The sequence below is a fragment of the Lepisma saccharinum genome, chromosome 9, assembly GCF_977018435.1.
Source record: "Lepisma saccharinum chromosome 9, izLepSacc3.1, whole genome shotgun sequence".
NCBI lineage: Eukaryota > Metazoa > Arthropoda > Insecta > Zygentoma > Lepismatidae > Lepisma > Lepisma saccharinum.
Window position 1 is genome coordinate 34540955 of NC_139237.1, and position 23623 is coordinate 34564577.

General features: G+C 35.5%; 1 protein-coding gene across 4 annotated transcripts in view; it reads left to right on the forward strand.

Annotated features, from left to right (window-relative positions):
- PMP34 (Peroxisomal Membrane Protein 34) overlaps positions 1 to 23623 on the forward strand; it is a 51102-nt gene that overhangs the window by 11502 nt on the left and 15977 nt on the right. Inside the window, exons 1-6 of one of the 4 annotated variants that reach the window (XM_083127982.1) lie at positions 2905 to 3078; positions 3497 to 3586; positions 11220 to 11280; positions 15185 to 15251; positions 17575 to 17726; positions 18992 to 19111. In XM_083127982.1, coding sequence (XP_082984108.1) covers positions 3515 to 3586; positions 11220 to 11280; positions 15185 to 15251; positions 17575 to 17726; positions 18992 to 19111 — 472 coding nt within the window. In that variant the 5' untranslated portion in view covers positions 2905 to 3078; positions 3497 to 3514. Of the gene's footprint in view, positions 1 to 2904; positions 3079 to 3193; positions 3213 to 3496; positions 3587 to 11219; positions 11281 to 15184; positions 15252 to 17574; positions 17727 to 18991; positions 19112 to 23623 lie in introns of those variants that run through there. The other 3 variants (XM_083127983.1, XM_083127986.1, XM_083127985.1) reach the window with 3 other exon arrangements.

Sequence of the window (23623 nt, forward strand, 5' to 3'; positions counted from 1 at the left end):
AAAACATCAAACATGTATGGAAGGGCGCCCGCAGAGTAAGACTTCATATCTTTCCACGAACTTTCATTATTATTGTTATTATACAAATTATAAAATTGAAATTGAACTGAAAATACTTTGGCGTTTTTGTCAAGTTCAGGCTTGAGTCCACTTTCCATAAAAATCTAACATTTTGTTTATATACAGTTCTTTGTCTTTTTGGATTTTTCGCGATGCGCAGATATCAGAGACTACTGCTGAGTGTTCAATTTGTGTGCGTTTGGTAAAAGAAAATCGCTATGCAACTTGAAGTTCTACTATTTGCAAATAAAATCACACGTACAAAAAATACGAAATCATGTAGTCAGTTTCTTCATTTCATGTAGTGACGGCGATTGGGTTCCAAAACTGGGGGGAGAGGCAAAAACAGTTTATTTCCCTTTGTAGATAAGGTTTAGCAAAAAGTGGGGGGATCTGGCCCCCACACCCCTCTAATCGCCGCCACTGGTTTCATGTAATTATTAAATTGCTAACCTTACATAGAAGTGTGCATAAACAACAAGAACAACAGTAACGAAAAATCTACCAGCTAGATATAACTCTCGTTAAATAATTTCCCGGTCAACCCGATAATCTATTGACGGTGTTAAAGGCGGAGCTACTGCGGAGCATGCGCACTCGTCTGGTCCCCCTCGAACATCCGGCTACGCTTATGGTGCTATGGACGTTAATATGAAAGGGCAAAGTGAAGATTGTTTTACAAGGAAATTGTGTGTCAGATGTGTAACATGGTTGCACAGTTCGATCAGAAACAAATTTATTGAGTCTTCGTAGGTTTCCGAAGGACGTAGAGAGAAGAAACCTGTTGATACAAGCAGAACGAAGAATGGATTGGTACCCGGAAAGGATTTGTATGCAAGCATTTTTTGCAAGCATGTTGATAGTTTATCTGCATATTGTGTTGTGGTGAGGTTTCAAACCGAAGCGACACACGACAGCAGTGGTTCGTACCGAAGTGACAAGGCCCATTTAGTCTATAAATAAACATTTACCGCTCATGGGAAATCAAGTCTCAGGCGGCACAATACACGCCATTGGGAATCTGAGAGACACGTGCAGCTTGTCGTATTGCTTCGGTTAGAAAAAAAAATCATTGATCACTGAGGACTCACTTTTAAGTGGCACGGAGATTACACACCGAAACGACAAGCAACAGCCCCTTTACTCTCAAGGAAACAATTCACCTTGAATACGAGTACAACAGACCGAGGCGACACGATGCATGGTACTGAGAAAACAACAGTCCAGTCCAAGCGACACGTACATTTTCTCGTGGTGAATTGGTTCGAAAGGAAGCTTTCAGACTGCAGCAATACTTGTCTCTTGGAAACCAACATTCAAAAATAAACAACACCTTCCGAATTAAAGCGACACGACAAATTGCATGTGTCGCTTGTCGCTCGGACTGGGCCGTTTTATTAATACTGTGCATTGTGTTGCCCCGGCTTGTTATTTGCTCAAACGTGACTGTTGATTGATATGCTTTAGATCGAATGTTTCTGTGCGAAATTCCGATATCGCTTGTCGCTTCAGTCTGAAAACTCCATTGTTGTTTGAAGTAAATTCGTGTAAGTGAAAGTGGCATGCCATATTATAGGTTTTCCCTAAATCCCTCAGGCGGAAAGGCTACGTTGAAAGCACATATATTTACTAACATTTGATATGTGTCATTACTTCTGCAGATTTGTTGGGAAAGATTAACTTAAGCATACTTTATAATATAATAATATCACTAGTTTTATAGAATTATCTTTCCTCTCTCACTTTTCAATTTACAAAATAATTGAATATATCTAAACTTTCGTACGCTTTGAATTCGTCGTGCGTGTACATGAGATACTTGTATGTAGTATGCTATACAACTGGCGGCCGCAGAGACACGTCATATTTTAATAATCTGCTCTGCGGTTGATCATCCGACGGATTCTAGACGTCCAGTCCTTCATAGTAGAACTTTAACAATTACCTTTCTTGACTATCGTCGCACAACTGATGAAAACAAGCGCTCATTTCTTACTTCGTATGATGGTGAATCTGCACTGGCAACAACGGGGACTGGCCTAAACCGGAAGTTCTGGGGGGATCGGGCAAGACCTCACCAATGTTTATGTTTACATTTTTAACACAGTCCATTAAAGCAACTAAAATTTTTGTTGCAGTTCGATTTTGAGAATAGAGGAAGAACAAGTAGGCGAAAAAAAACTGTTCTTATCAAGAATGCTAAAAAGAAAAAAAAGAATATGAAACAACTCACACTGAGCTGCAATTATCGAAAACGCCACCGGGATAAACAAAAGTACAAAGAATTCTTACCAACAGTGGTGATGAAAGAAAGACAACAGCCGCTGATATTTGTATGATCGCCGCCACTACAGGAAAGTAAATGCGTTTTCTCTTTCAGGAAAAACTGTTGAATACAATAATAGTGATATCACTTCAATACCTAACAAAGTGACAACATTGTTTTAATAGCATAACGTAATATAAATCAGTTTTGAAAAGGGCGCCGCCCCTGGTAGCATAGTGCGGGACAAAAGTGCCACCCCGCCACTGACTACATACCACACGTGACGTGATTCCAAACAAAAAAAAGACTGCAGGGAACTGTGCAGGGGGGCTACCAACTACGGATGAATTTTCGAACGCGTCATAACAAGTGAAAATCGTTTTATGTTAGGGAACTTTACACATTGTGATTAGTTTTTAACCTTAGTTATTATAACGTTTTATCGAATGTATTATGCAAAAAATTATAACATATTTCAGTTATATTTAACTTTCATTGTATAAATCTACACAGTTTTTCTTTATAATATTTAGGAGTTCAATTATGCTGTATACAGAAGCTGATTCTATACCGTGTGTCGTCTGCATTGTCCAACATTGGACAGTCATTGCTGTGGTCATTCTTTTTGATCATATGTTTTTTATCAGTTATTGACGTATATGTTTGTGTATGACATGTCAGGTGATCCTTAATAATATTGGAAGTGAGTGTTCTACGCCACTCGTCTTGTGTTTCATTGGGTGCATGGAAGTGTATGTTTAATTTCATAAGCCTAATAATATTTTTCCATTTGTTCATAATTTGGATAAATTCAGTATTCATCACACAGTGTAAAAAGATACTGAACAGGGAGTGCAAAGGATAATTTCTAACTTTTGTTTCCTAAGTATGTTGGAACTTGGAATCGAGTTTTTTTAAGGAGCTGTGAACATACATTTAACACCATAATAACCTCAATTGAAACATTTGTGAAAAATGTTAAGTGGTTGTCTTAAGGAAATTTGGGAGGGTGTATAAATTCACTGTGGAGTAAGGGTGCTATTATTTTAAGATACATCTAATTCAAGGCAGAATTAATTCTCTCTAAAGTTTGACAAATTTCTCAAATAGCAGAAATCCCCAGATCTAGAAGTTTTGTTTAATTTTTAATGATCTTGATTTATTTTTCAGACTTAATATACAGCCATCATGGTGAAGAATACATGTGCACGCAACCTTTTCTCATATGAAACGCTTACTCATGCAATTGCAGGATCAACCGTAAGTAAATTCAATTTCTGAAAAATGTTATGGGTACTACGTTACTATACCGGAGACACCTATCAATGATATATTTCGCAATTTTTTACATTGCTAATGTACTATTCTGCATTGCGGAACATTTCTTTAGGTGAAATAATGAATTTCTAACTAAAATAATGTATATTTCTTACATTAACGAGTACTTACTGTTGTTCCTTATTTCCCACAAGCCATCCACGGGTAGCCCCAAAAACCATTTACGTTAGCCCAAAAATTCACGATAGCCCCACGAACCATCATGGGGACGAGGTATGCCTACTAGGTTAGGTTAAGCCTGTTAGGTTAGGTTCCATTAGCACTCCTTTCATTCAATTTAGCATATACGGACAACATCGGCTTGTAGCAGCAGCAATAGTGTGTATTGTGCTCTCGTGCAGAAAGCAAATGGCGGCAGCAGCAGTAGCGCGTCGGAAATAGATTTTTGTAGAAAACCACATGCATTCGCATTAAAATGTATCAAAACTACATTCCCGAACATCAACAACGCTACAGAAAATGATTTACGTAAGTACTTTCTCCTGTAAATTTGAAGAAATCCGTCTCCGGTATAGTAAAGTGTTACCAATGTTATGTTTATCTGAAATGTTGAGATTATTAGTTTCTTTTTTATGTAGGCTAATATTAATTTTCAGTAAAATATATTTATCAAAATTTTGAAAACAAAAACTCTTAAACAATACCCTTGTAACATAGTGTATTCACCTATACCATTCTTACTAAATATATTAAATAATATCAAACCACATGAATATTATGTTGCTTCACGATGTCCTCTTAACAGAATACACGTATGTTGACAATTAAAAAAAACTGTAACAGTTCGTTATATCGGAGACACATTTCTTCATTTTTACAGAAGAAACTACTTACGGAAATGAGTTTCTCTAAGGTTTCCAACGTTCGTCGAGGTATTTTATTTCATTGTGGAATCTATTTGACCAGGAAATCATGTATTTTTCAAGAGAAGTATCTCCCCGACGCACAAGTGCAATTGCTTTCGCTACGTGAACCGGATGCTGCATACGTTTGATGACGTAACCCCCTGTCAGTGTTTCCAACCCCCCTTTTTTTAACTATGCTTGCCTAACCTAACCTTATCGGAAATGGTTTGTGGTGCTCTCCATCAGCTACCCATGCATAACAATTTGCACACGTGACGAACTCGATAGTAGGTATTTTTTTGGTGAAGAAGGTTGGAAACACTGCATACCTACAACACTAGTCAACCTCTGCCCGCCATATTGTGTGTTACGGAAGCGAAAAAAGGAATAACAAAAACTACTCTCTATGTGAAAAATTGTGTTTGTTTTCGTGTAAAAAGCATAGTGGCACCTTGAACTATGTTCCGCAATACACAATTGGTAAGTACAAACCATGCAAAACACAAAATATCCGATGTTAATGTGTCTCCGATATAACGAACTGTTACCAAAAACTCTTTGCCTGAATCATATTCAGATGTTCATAGTTTATATTTTCTGACAATTTCTTTCCAACCAATAAAAAACCTTCAGCCTACCAAGCACAAGGAGTTTACATATCTGTGAAGTATCTATGTTTATAATACTGAAAATGAGAGTGGAAGTAAGATCGAAGTTTGGAGAAACTATTTTGATATTTTAAATTTGCAGAAATATATTTTTTGCAACAATTTCAAGCCACATAGAAAGTATTTGGATATTGTGTATTGGAAGATTCTTTGTGAATTTTAGACTGGGGTAGATTTTGAAGTGTTGATGGTGTAATGTTTCATGAGTGCATTAAACAGGCTTAGCATTATAATTAGGTATAATTTAACAATACAGGGAATTTCTCCAATTTGTTTGAATTTTCGGTTACTTACTAATTTGGGTCTCCTAATCACGAATCTGCACTTAAAATTTGGCGCTCACGTATAAATTTGGCGCTTATTTGGGGGCAGGTGAATCCGGCCACTTTCTAACATGCCCTTAACAGGGAGTCTATAGATATAGGCGGGGCCGCGATAGCGGTTGGGGGCGGTAGGTCGATTACCCCAGGGGCGGAGCCTGGAACCGGCGGGAAATTCGGAAATCGAGGGTGTGGAAATAAGAACTTAATTTCGATTATTTTGCTATTTCCACGTGTGAGCGCCAAATTTTGACTGCAGATTCGTGATTAGGGGGTCAAAATTAGTGAGTATGCCGAATTTCAAACAAAATGGAGAAATTCCCTGTATTGTAAAATCGCTCCTTATAATTATACCTTGTCCTCCTTAAACATTTTGATTAGGTTTGGTTTTCTTACTCATATGTGTGGAAGTCCCATATCTTCAGAATAGACTGAAAAATTTTATGACAAGTCAACAAATCATTTTTATTTGAGAATAACTTTTTATGGAGCTAGGGGCAAACTGTATGCCTTCAAATAATTCAATGTTATTGATTTAATTGATAGATTCCAGTATTATAGATAATGTAAAATTTATGTCAAAATGCAGAAACCACAAGTAGTGGAAAAATTTAGTTCTGACATATGATCAGAAGACGGATGCCTCTCCGGACAGGAAATTTTCATGAATGTGCTTTTCAAACTTACTGTGATGTACAAAATAAAATTGTTGCAAGAGAATTAGTTGTCATAAAGACAACTTTTTTTTTCTGAATGGGAAAATTCTTAGTGGAGGCAAAATTTATAACATTACCTCCCAATGGATAGGGTGACCAGACACATACATTCAAAAAAGAGGACAGAGCATGGCAAGAAAGGAGGACAAAGTCATAAAAAAGAGGACACCGCAAAAAATGGCTATACATTTGCCATTACTCATAATTTAATCAATATACAAAAATCTTACAAACATTTTGCTCACACATGCTTCTCAGAAGATCTCTTTCAAGAACTTCATCTTACCTTTAAGCAAAGAAAGCAATCTCCTAATCTGTTTTTTAACAAATTACAAAGAATATCTATAATTTGAAGCACAGAATTTTACTCCTCTTGTAATTTTTGGATATTAGACTGAAATATCTCCACAAGTGAATGCAAATGTAACAAGTAAGATTCGCTTAAATTATTTCAAAAAGCCAAATTAAAATTTTAGGTAGTTTGGATTGGGTAGAGAAATATGATTTGAATGCCACGAACATTTCTAGCACTCTTTCAACAGCAGGGGAAAGTGGCAACCACCTTGCACTTTACCCCATATTCGTTTCTTCCATCGTTTAAAACTGGATATTTTCTTTCGCTTTGTTATTTCATGAAAGTAAATATTACTTAATAATCAAAATTCTCACTACTCATTTCTGTATCATGTATGTATAACTCGAAAAGGAACTGGCCAACCTCTGTGTTGGAGTGGTTAGCACACCACGCCACAACGCCAGAGGCCTCGGTTTCGAATCCCAGCCTCGACATGTGTGTCCTTCATCAAAATCATCATATCTTCGCGATTAGCCAAAAGTGGCAAAAAAGCTAAGTAAAATAAACCAAATCAATCAACTGAAAAGGAGCTGCACAGACTACGTGCGTTCCAGCAGTATCATCGCTTAATAATGACTGAGGTGGGGAAATTTGCCTATTTGCCTTTTTTATTCCTTTGTAGTAAACCATACACTTTCATGTTTAAACTTTAAAGTTCGTTTCATGGAGTTTCTATTCCGAAAACACGTTTTTATAGTGGCTATAAATTCCTATTCTGATGGTTAGTGCCTATTTTGCTTAAGCGTTCCAAAAAATAGATATTCTGCAATTTTTCCATACTTCAGCTTTTTCTTACGTGCGTTTGGCTTCCCTATATTGGAAGATGTAAGGTTTTGTTGATGTTGTACTGACTGAAATCTGGAATTCGCCAGATTTGATGGTCTGAATTGGAACATTGTTTTAAATATTTTTTTGAAACAATGTTGCAAATTGTTTATTCATCATTTGTTCAAATTCGCAGTCGTTAGCACAAGCTCTTTTTGTGAGAATTACTTTAACAGACGATTTCCGCAAATGTGAATTTCGATCAAAAAGTATTATGGTATGTTACTCGCTAGCGCACATTTATGTATAAACTGAAGTGCTAATACAGTATAACTGTGCATTGTAAGAATAAAATTTAAATAAGTTCACATCCATTGCCTATTTTAATGTCTTTTTATAATTTTAGGGTGCGTTTTAAGTGCCTATTTTTGGGCCTTTTCTTAGTTTATGGTGCTTTTTTAAGAGCCTGTTTTCATCATTTTGGTGCCTATTTGACTGCCTATTTCAGACATTTTTAGTGCCTTAAATACGCGCCCTACTAATGACTCAGTCGGGAAAGTGATCGTATTGAGCTCCCAGATGCTAGGTGAGCATTGCTCAAACATTTAACGTGCCCCAAATGAAGCATTCTGTATGCAGCACATTTGCTATGGTCAATGCTATACTCTTTCCAAAAAGGAGGACATTTACCGATTTCTAAAAAATCCGCCCGGATGCCGGAGAGTCACCTAGAAAGGAGGACATGTCCGGATAAAAGAGGACGTCTGGTCACCCTACCAATGGACCCTAATTGTTACATATTGTAGACAAGTTTTTTTTTTTTTGTGTTCTCATTATTACATGAAAAAGTAAAACAAATCAGCAAAAACCTGTGGTTGAAGGATAATACATGTTATGTTATATAATTTTTTTTTCAGTAGAAGGGAATTCTACATTTCCAAAATGCATTAATTAAAAATAGTATCAATAACTATATTGTTTTGTCATTCCAATATGTTATACCATCATATGTATATAATCGAACCAAAAAGACAGAAGTAAATTATCATTTGTAGTTTTCAATAAAGGACATGTTAATTGGTGCAACTTAATGGTGATTTCATTTGAATCCAGCAATCCTCTAAAGGGTAAATGAAATCTCATTGTATGCACACAAATAAAAAAAAAGTGGAAATTTTTGACAGTTTTAAACTTAACACTTCAAATAATCTTGATGACACCATTAAATCTAACAATCCTAACCAATAAAACAATCTCAATAAAGATATATTATTTTATTATTAAGCGACTCATGTGCTACTTGACACATTTTGCCACTGCAACCACATAGCAGAAAATACATCTTCTCAAGGTATGCATTCCTATGTGTTAAGTTTAAAACTGTCAGAATTTCCACTCTTTTTGTTATATTTGTGTGCATACAATGAGATTTCATTTAACCTTTAGACGATTGCTGGAGTCAAATGTAATCACCACTAAGTTGCACCAATTAACATGTCATTTATTGAAAACTACAGATGATAATTTACTTCTGTCTTTTTGGTTCAATTATACACCTAACCTTTGTCAGTATAATACATGCTTAAAAGATATAATGTTAATGTTATTAATATGATAGGGTAAATGTTGGTACATGGCAGTTTTATGTTCTTAATATGTGTACTATTTGCTTTTCAAACTGGCGCCCACCCAGCGTCGAATAACATGGGTACCCGGAGGAAACCCTGGGGGGTAAAGGCGGTCAGGGGCGTGATGCTGATCACATCACCCCACTCACGACCGGATCAAGAAAGTGTGGGGCGTTACCCCCACACCCCCTATACGCCTTCATGGCGTGGTGCTATGCACAGGGGAACACTTTACCTTTTTTTTTTTTTACTGTTTTCACCCTGATTTTATATTGGATGGTAGTGCATTCCGTGTTTTTAAGGCTAATACTGTGGTTGAATGGTGACGAATATATGTTTCATTATTATGGTGCATTCTGCGTCCATGAATGATATTGCAAGGATGTATTTTTTTCCATAAGTATACTGGTCTATACCACATATAAAGCATAGGCAATGCAGAAGTCTTGTGTTGTCCAGTTAAATGCCATATTTCTTTGAATCTAAAGTGCACCTTCTTTCTGAGATTTTGGATGTTGAAAATTTAGGTGAACTGTGGATTCGGTGGTATCTTGAATCCGAATATAAATTCATTCATATATACCACAGCATTAGTGTAATAAAGAATGGAATATTTACTGATTTCAATAATCAAGCCTGTTCCTTGATGTTTTATCGAAGTACCGGTATTGATGATAATCACCCGTAAAAAAATTTATTTATGGTAGTATTGTTAATGGTAAACGTAACAACAATGTAAATGAAGTAAGTCTTGAAGCTTTCCTGGTGACGAATAATGAATAATTCTCTTGGGTTATTGACCAGGTCAATTCTGGAACAGTTTCCGAACTTTTGAGAGCTAACGTCACTCTCATCTTCAGGGTAGGAATGCAGTGCTGAGCATCAACCTGGCTTACATATATCTGGATATGGATGTTCCCGGATAATGGATAATTCTGTCCCAATAGTTTGATTAATTAGCAGTAATTTCTGTGTTGCTGAAATATTAAATTCAGACACACCAGGAAATCTGGACAATACAGAAGGCCAGAAGATAGCTATCCTGCCATACATCGGAAACCTCTCCGAAATTATAAGCCATATTCTTAAAAAACACAATATAACAACCATCCACAAACCGCTGACAAAAAACAGGAGTCTACTATGCAACCTCAAGGACAATTTAGGACTCAAAACAACTGGAGTTTACCAGATTTGTTGCAACTGCGATGAAGCATACATTGAGCAAATGGGCAGGACAATTGAACAACGCTGCAGAGAACATCAGAGTTAAATCAAGAATTTCCATCCGGAGAAGGGCAGGACCAGCCAACCATTCAATCAACGAGCGCCATAGAATAGATTTCAGTAACACAGAAATTATCGCTAAATCATCAAACTATTGGGGCAGAATTGTCAAAGAAGCAATAGCCATGCACAGGGAAAAGGAGAATTTGAATTGCGACCCAGGGCTCAAACTACATCTGGTTTGGCTAGCGATAGTCTGCCTGTAGCGGGGACACAGCAGACACAGCTTCCGATTGGTCCACCATCTACAGTGGGGACATCCATCCACATCCTGATTCATATAAATCGGGTTGATGCTCAGCACTGCACTTCTATACTGAAGATGAGAGCGATGTTAGCTCTCGAAAGCTCGAAAACTCTTCCAGAATTGACGTAATCGACAGCCTGAGAGAATTTGTTCAACGGTGTAAATGTAATGCTATATGGCAGTGTACTAATAAAGTACCAGTATTATATACGCCTGTGCTTCTTGAATTGAAAGGATTTTTTTCCCCAAAAGTTGAAGCAATAATTAAGGTACATTTGATACCATCTTGGGTTCAAAGAAATATAGTATTTAATGTGGTTGGGATGCTAGATTAAAAGCATATCTGGTACATTTTGTGCAATTTCAGTTTTTTTGTTTTAAATTTATTGGTGAGCACTTCAAACGCTAACCACACACAGGGTATTTTTTAGCAATATGCTGAAGCATATCCATGGATGTGTCACTGTCTATGTGACCAATGCATCAAATTAGTTGCATCCTAGTGCACTTTCTCAGTCTCATTTCTTTTATTATCATTGTATGCTTACACATGGAACCAAAATGCATGTGCAAAATTCTAACCGTATTAAATTCAGTACTCATAAAATGATACAGTAGTAATTGTTTCATATGCATGAAATTTGAATCACTATTTTTCTCTTTTAAGTGTATGTACAGATAACTATCTAATGTGTTATTTTTTTTTTTTTTTTTTTTTTTTCAGGGAAGTGTTGTTGCTTTGTCAGTATTCTACCCTTTGGAGACAGTGAAATCAAGATTGCAACGTAAGATTTTTTTCTGGTTATCTTTTATTGGTGAATAAGCTACCACAGAGAAATGGAGTAATAGTAGCAATAACATCTTTGTTATTGATTCTGCTAGGAGAGTCTGGGAATTTACTTTTTCTGGGAAAAGTCATGAATATGTACTGTATGTCTGGAGAAATCAACATTTTTGTAGTAGTGCACTAAAAATAGGTTTTTGAGCATACAAAGCAGAAAAGTGCAGGCAAGAAATTAAAATTTGTTGTGGACAAACTACTTCAATTTGATGTACTGAGTATTACCAGTAGTTACAGTAGAAATTGTAAATTAAAAATTCTAGGAATAGGTCAGGTTTTAAACTATTTTCATACAGAAATGTATTACAATAAGTGGAAGTTAAAAAAAAATTAAGTGTTTAATGCAGCTTGCCTCGATAATTTGTTTTTGAAGTGAACTTCTCAATAGCAGCTTCATGAAACTGATAGCCATGCTTTGGAGCTTTTCTTGGTTTTCATTCCGTTTCCTTTCCACATCTTTGGAATCGCATATAGTTGTACTACTCTATCATTTGAAATTTCTCCTGAAATAATCTCACCGCAAATTGCTTCACACACGTCTTCTGTTTTATCCAGTTTCTTTCTTATTGTTGTAAACAGATAACCGACACATCATCATCATTCAAATTCACTAAAGCCCTAGCACCCAAACAAATAATGAACTTACAACTTGCCAAAAAGACCAAGCCACCAACCACATACATTCAAAAATTTCATTCTCACCTTCAAATTCCATGTTGCAACGTTCTGTGGTGGAATAATAAACGTATCACACAGCATAGTCATTGTGCTTGTTCCTTGTCTTTTCTATCACTTCACTGTTCATCCTTATCATTGAAATTAATATAGAGGCAGAAAAACAATACAAAGAAACTAAAATAGAAACTTTCTTGTGTCTTTCTCTTTCAAAAATTATTCAGTTCTACGAAAGAAGTACACTTACTGCTTCTGAAGTTTACAGGATATCTAATAAATCACATATTTTTCTTAATACAAAAAATGAAAATGCCAGCAAATAATTAGCTCAATTACTTAATTAATCAGATTTGCTTTATCTTCAATATTTAAGCGTTTATCTAAAAGATTTTACACTTTTTGACACATTGATATTCATAAAGTAGAAATCTGTTGCCTGTAAGTGTTCTTGGCCTGTTTTAATGAACCAACATTGCATGTTGTTGAAATCTTTCACTTTCTTGGTTGTGAGTGTTAGAGGAGAAATAGTACTGAAATAACTACTTACAATATAATATCATCCGTTTTCATAAAATTTTACTTTTGTCAGATTGTTTTAAATACCTCAAAGAGCAGAAAATTTATTATCATGTGAAGTACAAAATTTACATATTTTGTGACATAGTATTAATGAAATATGTGTTTATTCTGTCATTATATCCACTTACATGCAATTTTGGATAATGATTAACGTTTTTCGGTGTTCTTACGATTGTGCAAACAAAGGTGTCTACAAAATTTGTATGTGGTTTCAGTTGTATTTTCTGATACAAAGTGAAAACAGAAGTCAATCAACAAAGGTTAATGACACTTTTTTCAAGTCAGCACCTCAAAATCTATTTCTCAAAATATGGCTACTTTTGTTGGTGTAGAAATTTCATTGTCCAGCAGTGAACGAACGAGTTAAAATTTTGAGGTGCATCAGCACATGTGGAAATTTTCAGAGTATGTGGGGAAATTCGTCTTTTTTAAAATCTGTACTTTAATGTTTAAAAAAGGGATAAAAAGAACTAATGCACTAATGCTGGGTCAGGTAGTTGCGGAGTTTTTGGAAAAGAGGGATGAAGGTCGCTGTGAAATTAGCTTTGTTTTATCTACGTTCAAGCGAGAAAGGGAATCCGCAATTTATACATACTTCACTTCTGTTTTTCATGTGACCGCCGAAAGCCGGCCCCTGTGGCAGAGTGGCACATCGCGCTACGATGCCAGGGGTCCCAGGTTCGAATCCCAGCCTGGAGATGGATGTTTCCCTGAGTGTCCATTCATCAATTTCATCACCTCACTCATCCCCATCTTTGCAAATTAGCCAAAAGTGGCACAAAAAGCGAAGTAAAATAAAGCAAATCAATCAATTATTTCCGCCAAGATTAGATTGGGAACATATGGCTTTGAATGGCAGTATTAAGGAAGATAAGCTAATCGGGACTGGACCTACATTTTAAAGTGGGACCCGAACCACTATGTGCTTCCACTGAGTATCAAACCCGGGATCTATTGATTACAAGGTGACGGCGGTACCACTACACCATCGGGGATGCCCCTCTAAAGATTTATGTACACCACTACTTAGAATAATGTACATAAAATATTTATCAGGAACTTTACTTTTCATTTAATGGACGTACCATCATTCCGTTTATTATTCAGTAAATATTCAATTTTTTTCTTCTTTGACATTAATTTCCTTGCCAGGACAGTTGTTTTTACACAAAATTTAGCGGTCTTAACTACACGTAAGCTAGATGATGAATATTTGCTGTTTTATCTCTGATTTTTATAGCGTCTTTTTAGTATTTATGTAATGACAATATTTTTTAGTCAAGAAATGAAGAACAAAAATAGGTATTAAAGGTGTCTTTCCTCCGTTTCTTAGTCTGTGGTTACATACAACAATACTCCATATGCATTGGAGAAAATAAGTACTAATTAATTAATTTACATATTATTACGAATCAACCAATAATTATATTAACATATTAAATAGAAACACTTTTATTATTATATTTCTGAGAGACTTGGCTCGGACTGGCTCCCTAAATTATGCATTTCTAAATATGTGATGTGACGGGTTAGTATGACTCGGTAACTAGCCTTTGTTATTTTATACTGGAATTATACAAATATCGGTATCGACAAATGGTATTATCGGCTCAGCTCTAGTAAAAACATTTGTTAAAACACTGTCATCATTTCCAAACATAGATGATAAACAGTTGGGAAGATTAGAAGTTTGTCTGAGTAAAGTAAAATTAACACATTCAATAAGAATATGTGGAGCACTATAGACAAGACACATTGAGAGTCCAACCCTTGTAGCAGGTAGCCATGGGTGAGACAGCTGTATCCATTCATAAGCAGAGTTAGAATGACTTCTTCTCGATGGGAGGGACGGAACAGGAACGCCATGTACCTATGATGGTCCTGATAGCAGGAAGCTTACCTCATCCCACTCTTCCTGCAAAATGCCAAGAAGGGAGCAACGAAACATTCTGCAGGTCTCTGGCTGGCAGAAATTTAGACAATGCACTGCACTACAGGATGTTCGACCTGAAACACACTGGTCAAATCAGTGCAAGCAAGGACTTTCCTCATGAACAGCAGCAAAGGCCAGTTCCTTTAGGATTGTGTACAGTTATGCCATGTAGATGCAACAGGCAGGATATAAAGAGTAACTGGAGCTTTGAGAGTCCACAACAAAGTCACAAGCAACTGATTTCACCATTTTAGACCCATCCATATGAAATACATTAAAATTCGAGTACATTTGCTAAAATTCTGCGAAGGACCTGGGACCTGTGTGCCCATGCCTGACAACACAAATTCTGCCAGTTACCTTGTTAATATGTTAATATAATTATTGGTTGATTCGTAATAACATTCACTTTTGCCTCGCAATGTTGGTGTACAGCAAATAAAACTCTGCATTTTGCAGAATTTCCAACACATTTATGCTCCGTGAAATTGTTGTGTGTATTTTGCAGACCCTGGAGACAACTGAACCGTGGAAAAGTATTGGTGATGAAACTGGAACTGGTACTTTCTGATACTGACACTGCTGGTATCAACCATACTTTTAGTGAACTGTAAAGTTGGGCAGTGTCCAACATTTGTAATATAATTCTTTCCATTTGCAGTGGAGGAGAATCGAGAGGCAAAAAGTACTTCCAAGGTCCTTCAAGATTTAGTGAAGGAGGAAGGTTTGTAAGTACTTTCACTGTTTACATATATTAATTTAATAGAGCTTGTGCCAATTATTAATATAACTAATTGTATCTCGCACTTTTCTGTTTTATCAGTCTTTCCAGAACATTTTGTTTTAACATAATATTTTAACCGCTTGGAACTGTTTATCAGATGTATAACTCGAAACATGCTTAATTTGGAGTTAAGCTGATCACAGGCTGCTTTTATTGTTACTTCATTTTATTTTCTTCATTTATTGTTTATTGTCGTATTGAGTTTTGAGTTTTTGTTTCAAGTCTACTTCATGCACATATAGGCTAATCAGAACTGGACCTACAGTTTAAAGTGGGATCCAATCCACTAGCTCCACCAGGTATCAAACCTGGGACCTCTTAATTACAAAGTGATAACCACAATACCATCATATTGTAATATCTTGAGTGTAATATTTACATTTCATGTTATAATGATACAAATTTAAATATTACATTTATTATATATTCAGGATCAGCTTTGATCATCGATCATTTGTTTTATGTTCAATTCTATGTTTACCTTTGCTTCACACTATATAAATTTACCTTTTTATTTTTTTTGTAGCAGGTTTTCAGAAGTGCATTGGGTCCCTAATGAGCAATCTCATCTCCGAAAGTTCCAGGTTCAAATCTCAGCTTAGCGTAAATGCTCCATGCTGTTTGTTTTTTCACTTAATAATAATTTACTCATTATCACAATTACCTTACAGGAACAGAAAAGCAACATTAAATAACTATAGTTATTATAAATAGTGATTTTAATATTGAAACCCAGTAGTTATTGTTACATCCTTCTGTTCAGCTTTATAAATTGTGCAGATTTATATACTGAAAAGAAACACTGCAAACTCCTTATAGTTTTATAATAGAGGATATTAACCATTTATTGAAACATAAATTTTTAACTAAGCAGCTTTCATCTAATAATGATAGTGATAAGTCAGTTGCCTACTTGGTATTTTGTTATCTTTATTAGCTGTTCTGTACTTCACTGCCTCGTATGCCTCTCCTGCGCTTTCCAACTTTACCATAATCAGAGTGTTTTAAGACTGACTTCAGTAAAGAAGATGTTTTCTTGGGATATCAACGAAGTAATTTCCGGATAGGCGTCCAAGATTTAGAGAGCTAATGCCACTCTCATATTCAGGGATTGGTAGCTTGGAAGCCTATCTGGAAATAACCTGTTTGATATTCCAAGAAAAACCTCTTCATCATTCGTCATCAGGAAAGCTTCAAGAATTATTTGACTTTAGTAAGTTTTCATACTGAAATAACTAGTGACATGTGGTTTGACACTGAACTGACAAGTGGTATGGACCCTTCCAGTGTGTACAAATGGATTCACTGCACATGTATGACCAACTAAGGTGGCATGGGGCACACTATAGAGAAAATGGCCGACATGTACAGCTTGTTGTGTTACTCCACTATGAAAGAGTTGCATTCATTTCATTATCAAGTTACTACCACATCAGGTCTTTTCATGTTTTAAGTTAAATTTTCATTCAAAAGTTTACATTTAATTTGCAATTGTTTCAACGAATATACATTTTTTGTTTGTGTGTTACGAGCATGTAACAAGAAACTTTCAGACAAATAGTGTTTCCAATATTTATTTATTTATTTATTTAATTATTCGTTTGCTTCCTACAGAGAGAATCTCCAATTACAGGAAAGCTTACATGATTCAAATAATAAACATATAAGAGTGTAGATTACATATAAACACACACATACACACAAACGAATATGTTAATATATATCTTATTTGCTTCTAAAATTCATATCCTTTAACTATAAATTACCAACATATGCACTATTTTTGCACCTAAAATATGTGCTTATTATTTTTTTTACAGGAGCCTTGAAGCTAAAAAAATATCACACCACATGACACAGTCATGATATTTGTGTACAGTAATGATTTTTTTATACCTTTTTTAAATTCGAATATTTTAGAAAATATTGCACTTTGACATGTTGCAATATTGATCTCTACTCTACATTCTTGAGCTTAACTCCGCAAAGTAGAATATTGAAAAATATATGTGTTTGTTCATTGGATCAAATTCTTCAGTAAGGAATTGAGATTAATGCAATTTTGTTTACAAAAATTAGATTGCAGATGCATATTTTTAACTTCAAGAGTTCAATGCACTGCAAATAGAAGATGATCATTTTTGGTGATGTCTTTCAGTAAACGTATATTTCCATCACTAAGACACTGTATTTATAATGTAGTTAAAAGGCGAGTTGTCTCTGAGAGAATTGTACCATAATGTATTTGTGTTTCTTATTTGTTGCAGCTCAACTTTGTACAGGGGAATCTTTCCCACTTTAGAAAGTATTTGTGCTTCCAATTTCATCTACTTCTACACATTCCATGGACTGAAGTCTCTGCAAGGTGGTAAAAGCCAACAGAGTGCTGGGAGAGATCTGCTGCTGGCTTCTCTAGCAGGTGATGGTTTTCCTCAATGCACTTAGTGTCAATTAATGTTAAAAATGTTAATTGTTTTCTTTATGTCCCTTCGTCAATTACAACTAATCATTTTTTCTTCAGAATTATCTCTGTGAGATAGGAAAGCGATATAAAATTACCAGAGTATAGCTTCTAGAGCATTTGCAATGGAACCATACGTACCGAGAAAAATGAACTTATAAAGGGGGAAATAAAGCATTCCCTCCTGTCCAAACTGTGGCCCACAAAGATCTCTTGATCCAGGATGTTGTAGGTACATCTGTTGTTAATCACCCTGTGTAGGCCACATATTTCTTCAAATGGGATTCGCTTTTAGAGCACTTGCACCAAATTGATACATGTCATAATAGGTTATACAAGGATCATGCTAAATGTGATGTCTAGCGGTTCCCACACTGAATCAGATTTGAAGTGATATGTGGCACATACAGGGTGATAGGGAAAGAAATGTCCTTCTATTTTACAGCGAACCGCAATGTGAGTATCATTCTGCTTTACATATCCTTTATTTCTTTATTATACTTTATCATTTTCTTAAACACAGAATTTTTACACTTGAGAAATTTCACTTCTTTCATAAAATTACATTTTTGGTGCATATTTGTTCTCATTAACAAATTTATAATTATAATTAATTGTTCGTTCATTTTTTTAAAATTTGGGTGAATATTCCTATACTGTACATCTTCATAATATGTGTGAGTTTCCTTTCATGTATCATTGAACTTGATATTGTATATATAAACTGTATTAGAAGATTGTTATCCACATATTTTTTCAAGTTTTCTTAGCCTAGTGGCCTTTCTATGCCACTTCTGGCAACCCTGCGCTTTCATACTTTACGGGTCTGATCACTGCGTTCGTGTTGCTCAGTTCAGATTTTAATTCGCTGCTAACATCACCAATGTACATGTCCAGGCAAAAGATGATATCTGGTAACCCTAGAAGTGGTCAGCGTGGTTGATTTTAATTGGGACAGCCAGTATAGTTATGCCTTCTGCCCTGTAACAAACTGTTAAAGAAACATAGCACAGTAGCAAGTATTCTCTACGTATCACATAAAATATTATCATACCATCCAACATTGCAAAGTTTGCTTTAATCTATCAAAAACAAAATTGTACATTATATCGGAGATAATACAATCTTTTATAGTTCATGACTTTGTGAAATTAAATTTTATTTGTTTGTAGCTGCAATGAAAATTTGGTTTGTTCTATGATGAAGTTTTTTTTTTTCTCCAGGTATTGTGAATGTGATAACGACAACTCCACTATGGGTTGTGAATACCCGTCTAAAGATGAAAGGTATTCCATCAGGCCATGGTAGAAGTGCAGCAGAGATACAATATAGTGGACTCTCTGGTAAATAACAATTTTTGCATGTATTCATCATTGATGAAGAAGTGATTTTCCAATCTAGCATTTTAGGTGGAACTAACAAATAAAAGATGCTAGATTTTGGAAAGGATTGAAGCAGAAATATGTTTTTTTTAATATATATATATATATATATATATATTTATATATAGCATGTGCATGTGTGTGTGTTTAGAAAATGCTTTGAATGATTGTGCAAAATTGGTATTGTGTATTTTCCACCAGTGGATTTTGTATGATTCTAAAATCCATAAGCTTAGCAGTCATTGTCAGCCTAAGCAATCTGATAAAAGTCTCTCCTCTCCTCAGTACTCATACATGAAGTTGGTTTGCATGCTGTTAATATGTTACTTAATTAACACACTGGACAACTTACTTAATTAACACAGTGGACAACACTGTACAAAAGAACAAGTTACATAATCATTTTATCTATTGTTGTCCTTTTCAAATATATCTGATATGTTGATTGTCGGCTAAATTGAAAAAGTTTTGTTTAAGTCCACTGTGCTAATAGAAGCTAATCAAAACTGGACCCACAGTTTAAAAGTTGGATCCAAACCACAGCACAGTGACCCACAATGCCAAAAAAATCGGCAAATATCAGCAGTTCACTATTTGACCTCTAAATCAATACAAATGTGTTAGATTAGCATTTTTGAGGAAAAATTGACACTTTGGGTCCACAGAATTCACGTGACATTGATTATTTAGATTTTTATACAAAAAGTATAATATTTGACCTATTTCAAAACACACTTGGGGCCACTGTAATAATAAACAATACACTTGGAAAACTGAAGTACATTCCCAGAAATAGAATAAATAAAAAAAAAAAATAATGATAGTAACGATGATGATAATAATAATAGTGAACGTATCGTTAAAATGAATTTTTGCACAAAAATGTTTAACGCCAGGAAAACAGGCTTCATATCAAATCACTTTCAAGAAAAAATAATGTCTTTTAAGGCATTAAATAATAATTATTCACTATTTCCGATGTCTTTCCTTATCCTTCCTCCTTTAAATGTACTTTGGTTCCGAATGTGAGTTCCTTGGATGATTTTCCCGGTGAAGGTCTTCAGTTTATCACTTTTTATTTTTGTCGCTACTTTCTTCAAAACTAACAATCTGCTTTTGTGAGTGCATTGAGTAGAAGAAAAAGCAACTACAAACACCTCATTTTTTAAAACCAACTGAAATTATTTTTAAGAAATTTATTTTCTACTCCGCTGTAGAACTGCGACACATCAACACTTCAACGATATTATCAATATTTACAGAATCTAACACGAATGAAACAAACGCTTAATTTGACCATTCCTACCTTCAACAATTTTTTCATGAAGAATGTTTTGTGGATTACTATGACGCACCAAAACCATTAACCCATAAGGACATGTGAATGGGTAATAACGACGCAAGAGATTTTAAAATATTTTTTCATCTTGAACAATAAGTGCCTGAGCTGACCCTTCTCAGTACCTTTCCAGTGAACCCTTCCAAATCTCATGACATTGAATCAGCTATGGGGCTTTGTTAGTTCCCCTCACAGGGCTGTAGAAATTTACAGCCTGTGCAAATTTCACCATACGTGTACCCCTGCATTTCAGTTTGGTATTTAAACATGATCTTATTTTCTCATTTTTATCAATTGAGAAATACAGGGTGTCCGAAAAGACCCGCACCTTATGCTGGATTACAATATTTGTTCAATGTGTTGCTCATCATTGTCAAAACACAAATGTGCCCGACCCTGTGGCCGAGTGGTTAGCACATCGCGCTGCGACGCCAAGGGTCCCGGGTTCGAATCCCGGTCGGGCTTGGTTGTTTGTGAATGTCCATTCATCAATTTCATCATTTCACCACTCATCCCCATCTTCGCAAATTAGCCAAGAGGCACAAAACGCGAAGTAAAATAAACTAAATCAATCAATCAAAACACAAATGTAGGAGGTCACCCCTCGCTCACAGGATGTGGGTCCTCATTTCCGGTGAAATAGCACAGCACTCAGAATCAATTTGCTCACAAGGATGCTGTTCGTCCCTGATTTTCACACTGTACACCTTTGCCTTTAGGTAGCCCCAAGCTTGTTCGGTGTGTCAATTTCTTCGGGCTTGAATAACCTTCCTCCACCAATGCTGATGTTGTTGGTCGTCTTGCTCAGGTTGCAACCACCACACCATCATATGTTTATGGTGCGGGATTTTTTGACCACCCTGTAAAGATGTTCAAAATTAATACAGTTAGTTTAACCAATAAAGGTATTGTTAATCAAATGCTTTAATGTAATTATAATTTGGACTTACGAACTAATTTTGCTTGTGGGTAATATTTACACAGCCGAGTCTTTGAGGAAAATTTTAGGGGAGGTGTTATGAAAGTTTTGTGGATGTTTGGGGCTTTTGGGGGTGTTTCAATAAATAGCTATGCACTATTGCTGCATGTATTTAGCATCAGCTGATAGTGAAATCGGAGACTTCCCATTCCACGGCGTGCACACACACCTGTTCACGTTTCATTCATTAACACCAGAGCACACATTCACAAATAACCTAAATTTGTTCAAATGTAGCAAAACTTTTCTCCCATACTGTTTTCACAATACTTGACAGTATCCTTTGCTTTAGAAATTGTCGCAGGAAATAGCAGTGAAAGCTATGTTAACTCAAGATAACTTTTATATTTTCAAGCCAAAAATGAAAACAGTATATTTTATTTTTATTCAAATGTGTGTTCTTTTTCTGTACATTACTGAGAAGTTATGAGTCTACCTAGCACATTGTTATTATCTGGCAAAAAAAATATTTCTACAAGTCTTGAAGATAAGTACAAAATATTGTCCGAAAATTACATTTTCACGAACCGCCATTTTGTGGCCCGAAAACAAGAATAAATAATAGATTTAGAAAATTTTTTCGAGCAGTTCAGTGACCCATTTATTGCTGTTTAGGGAACTGTTCATGTTTTAACCCCTTGCCGAAAAGTGAAAATTTTTGTCATTTCTGCACTGTTCAAAAGTACCTCCACTAGGAATCAAACTGAGAACTGCATGATTACAAGCTTATCGTACTACCACTATCCCATAAAAGAATTTACAGTGTGGATCCTCACTAAACACACGGCCATGAAATTAGGCATGTGGCAGAAGTTCACGCTGTTACCATGTGGGAGCACAACCCTGTGTGCTCAGAGGTTTAAGAGAATGAAAGATCTTGTAGATTTTGTCTTTGTAATCCATGTGATTCAAACTGACAGTATTTGCTTGAAAGGTCGGGGATGACAGAACAGTGCCTAGGGAGAGCTCTGTCTGATGCTCAAACTTGGCAACGCAGTCTGGTTGTCAATGCCACACAGTGTGTGGGAACCAGCGACTTTTGTCCTGTTCTCGCTTTTATTTTCCCCACATGTGGTACCAGCACAATTCTGCCCAGTCGCATATTTTTAGTGATGACCTTTTAAATGAAACATGATATTTGCTGCCTACTTGCATGACTATGTGACGACCATGGATTCATAGATTTTTAGGACTGAGCTGATATCACTCTGAACCACTACCAACATCAGTGTGGACACTCTTTAATGATTCACACTGATACAGAGATTGACACTTGAAAATTGTAAGAATTCAAAGTACGGGGTGTGGCAGAAAAGCCTGATGATTTTTAAAATGATGTAACACAGTAAATAGAAAGAGTTTGTCTTTATTCTTGTGCTAGCATGTATGCTAGCACATGTGTGTCAATATTATTTAAAAAATATACAAGGGGAAGTCAATATATAAGTCTCAAAATGAAATGTCTTCGAATTGCTGCAATGTGAAATTGTTTTATGAATATCAGTCATTCCACTGATCCTTTCCGCAAGTATTGGTGTAGGTGCCAGCACCACCGTGTATCGTATACGGCGCTAGTAGTTACGTTCTCGTGCGGCGGTGAGTCATTCAGGTGCCGAGTGTGTAAGATGGCAGGGTCATTCCATGCCAAACCATCCAATGGTGGTTGCACGACCATTTTAGAAAATTTTCGTTTTTAGTACATAGGTTTGTACATGTTTCTAGATATCAAAGCCAATGTTCAATATATATATATATATATATATATATATATATATATATATATATATATATATATATATATATATATATATATATATATATTGTCTTTAGTTCTCCTGGGGCAGCCATTTTTCCAACATGGCGCATGGCTTTTTTTGCTCATGTAGCAGTTTACAGAAACCTTAATATCTAAAAAACCATTAGAGCTAGATACCTGAAAGAAAATTCATTTTGTAGCTATTGAAGCATACTTTCTAAGATATTCAAGTATGTTTTGCTAAAAATTGCATCCTAAGTACGAAACTTATGGTGGAAATTTGGGTAACTAGTTAAAAATTTGGATTTTTAAGCCCGATTTTTTTTAATGAAGGGATTTAGTCTGATTGAATTTATTTTCATGTGTAGACCTACCTGCAGGGTGTCTGCAAATAAAGTA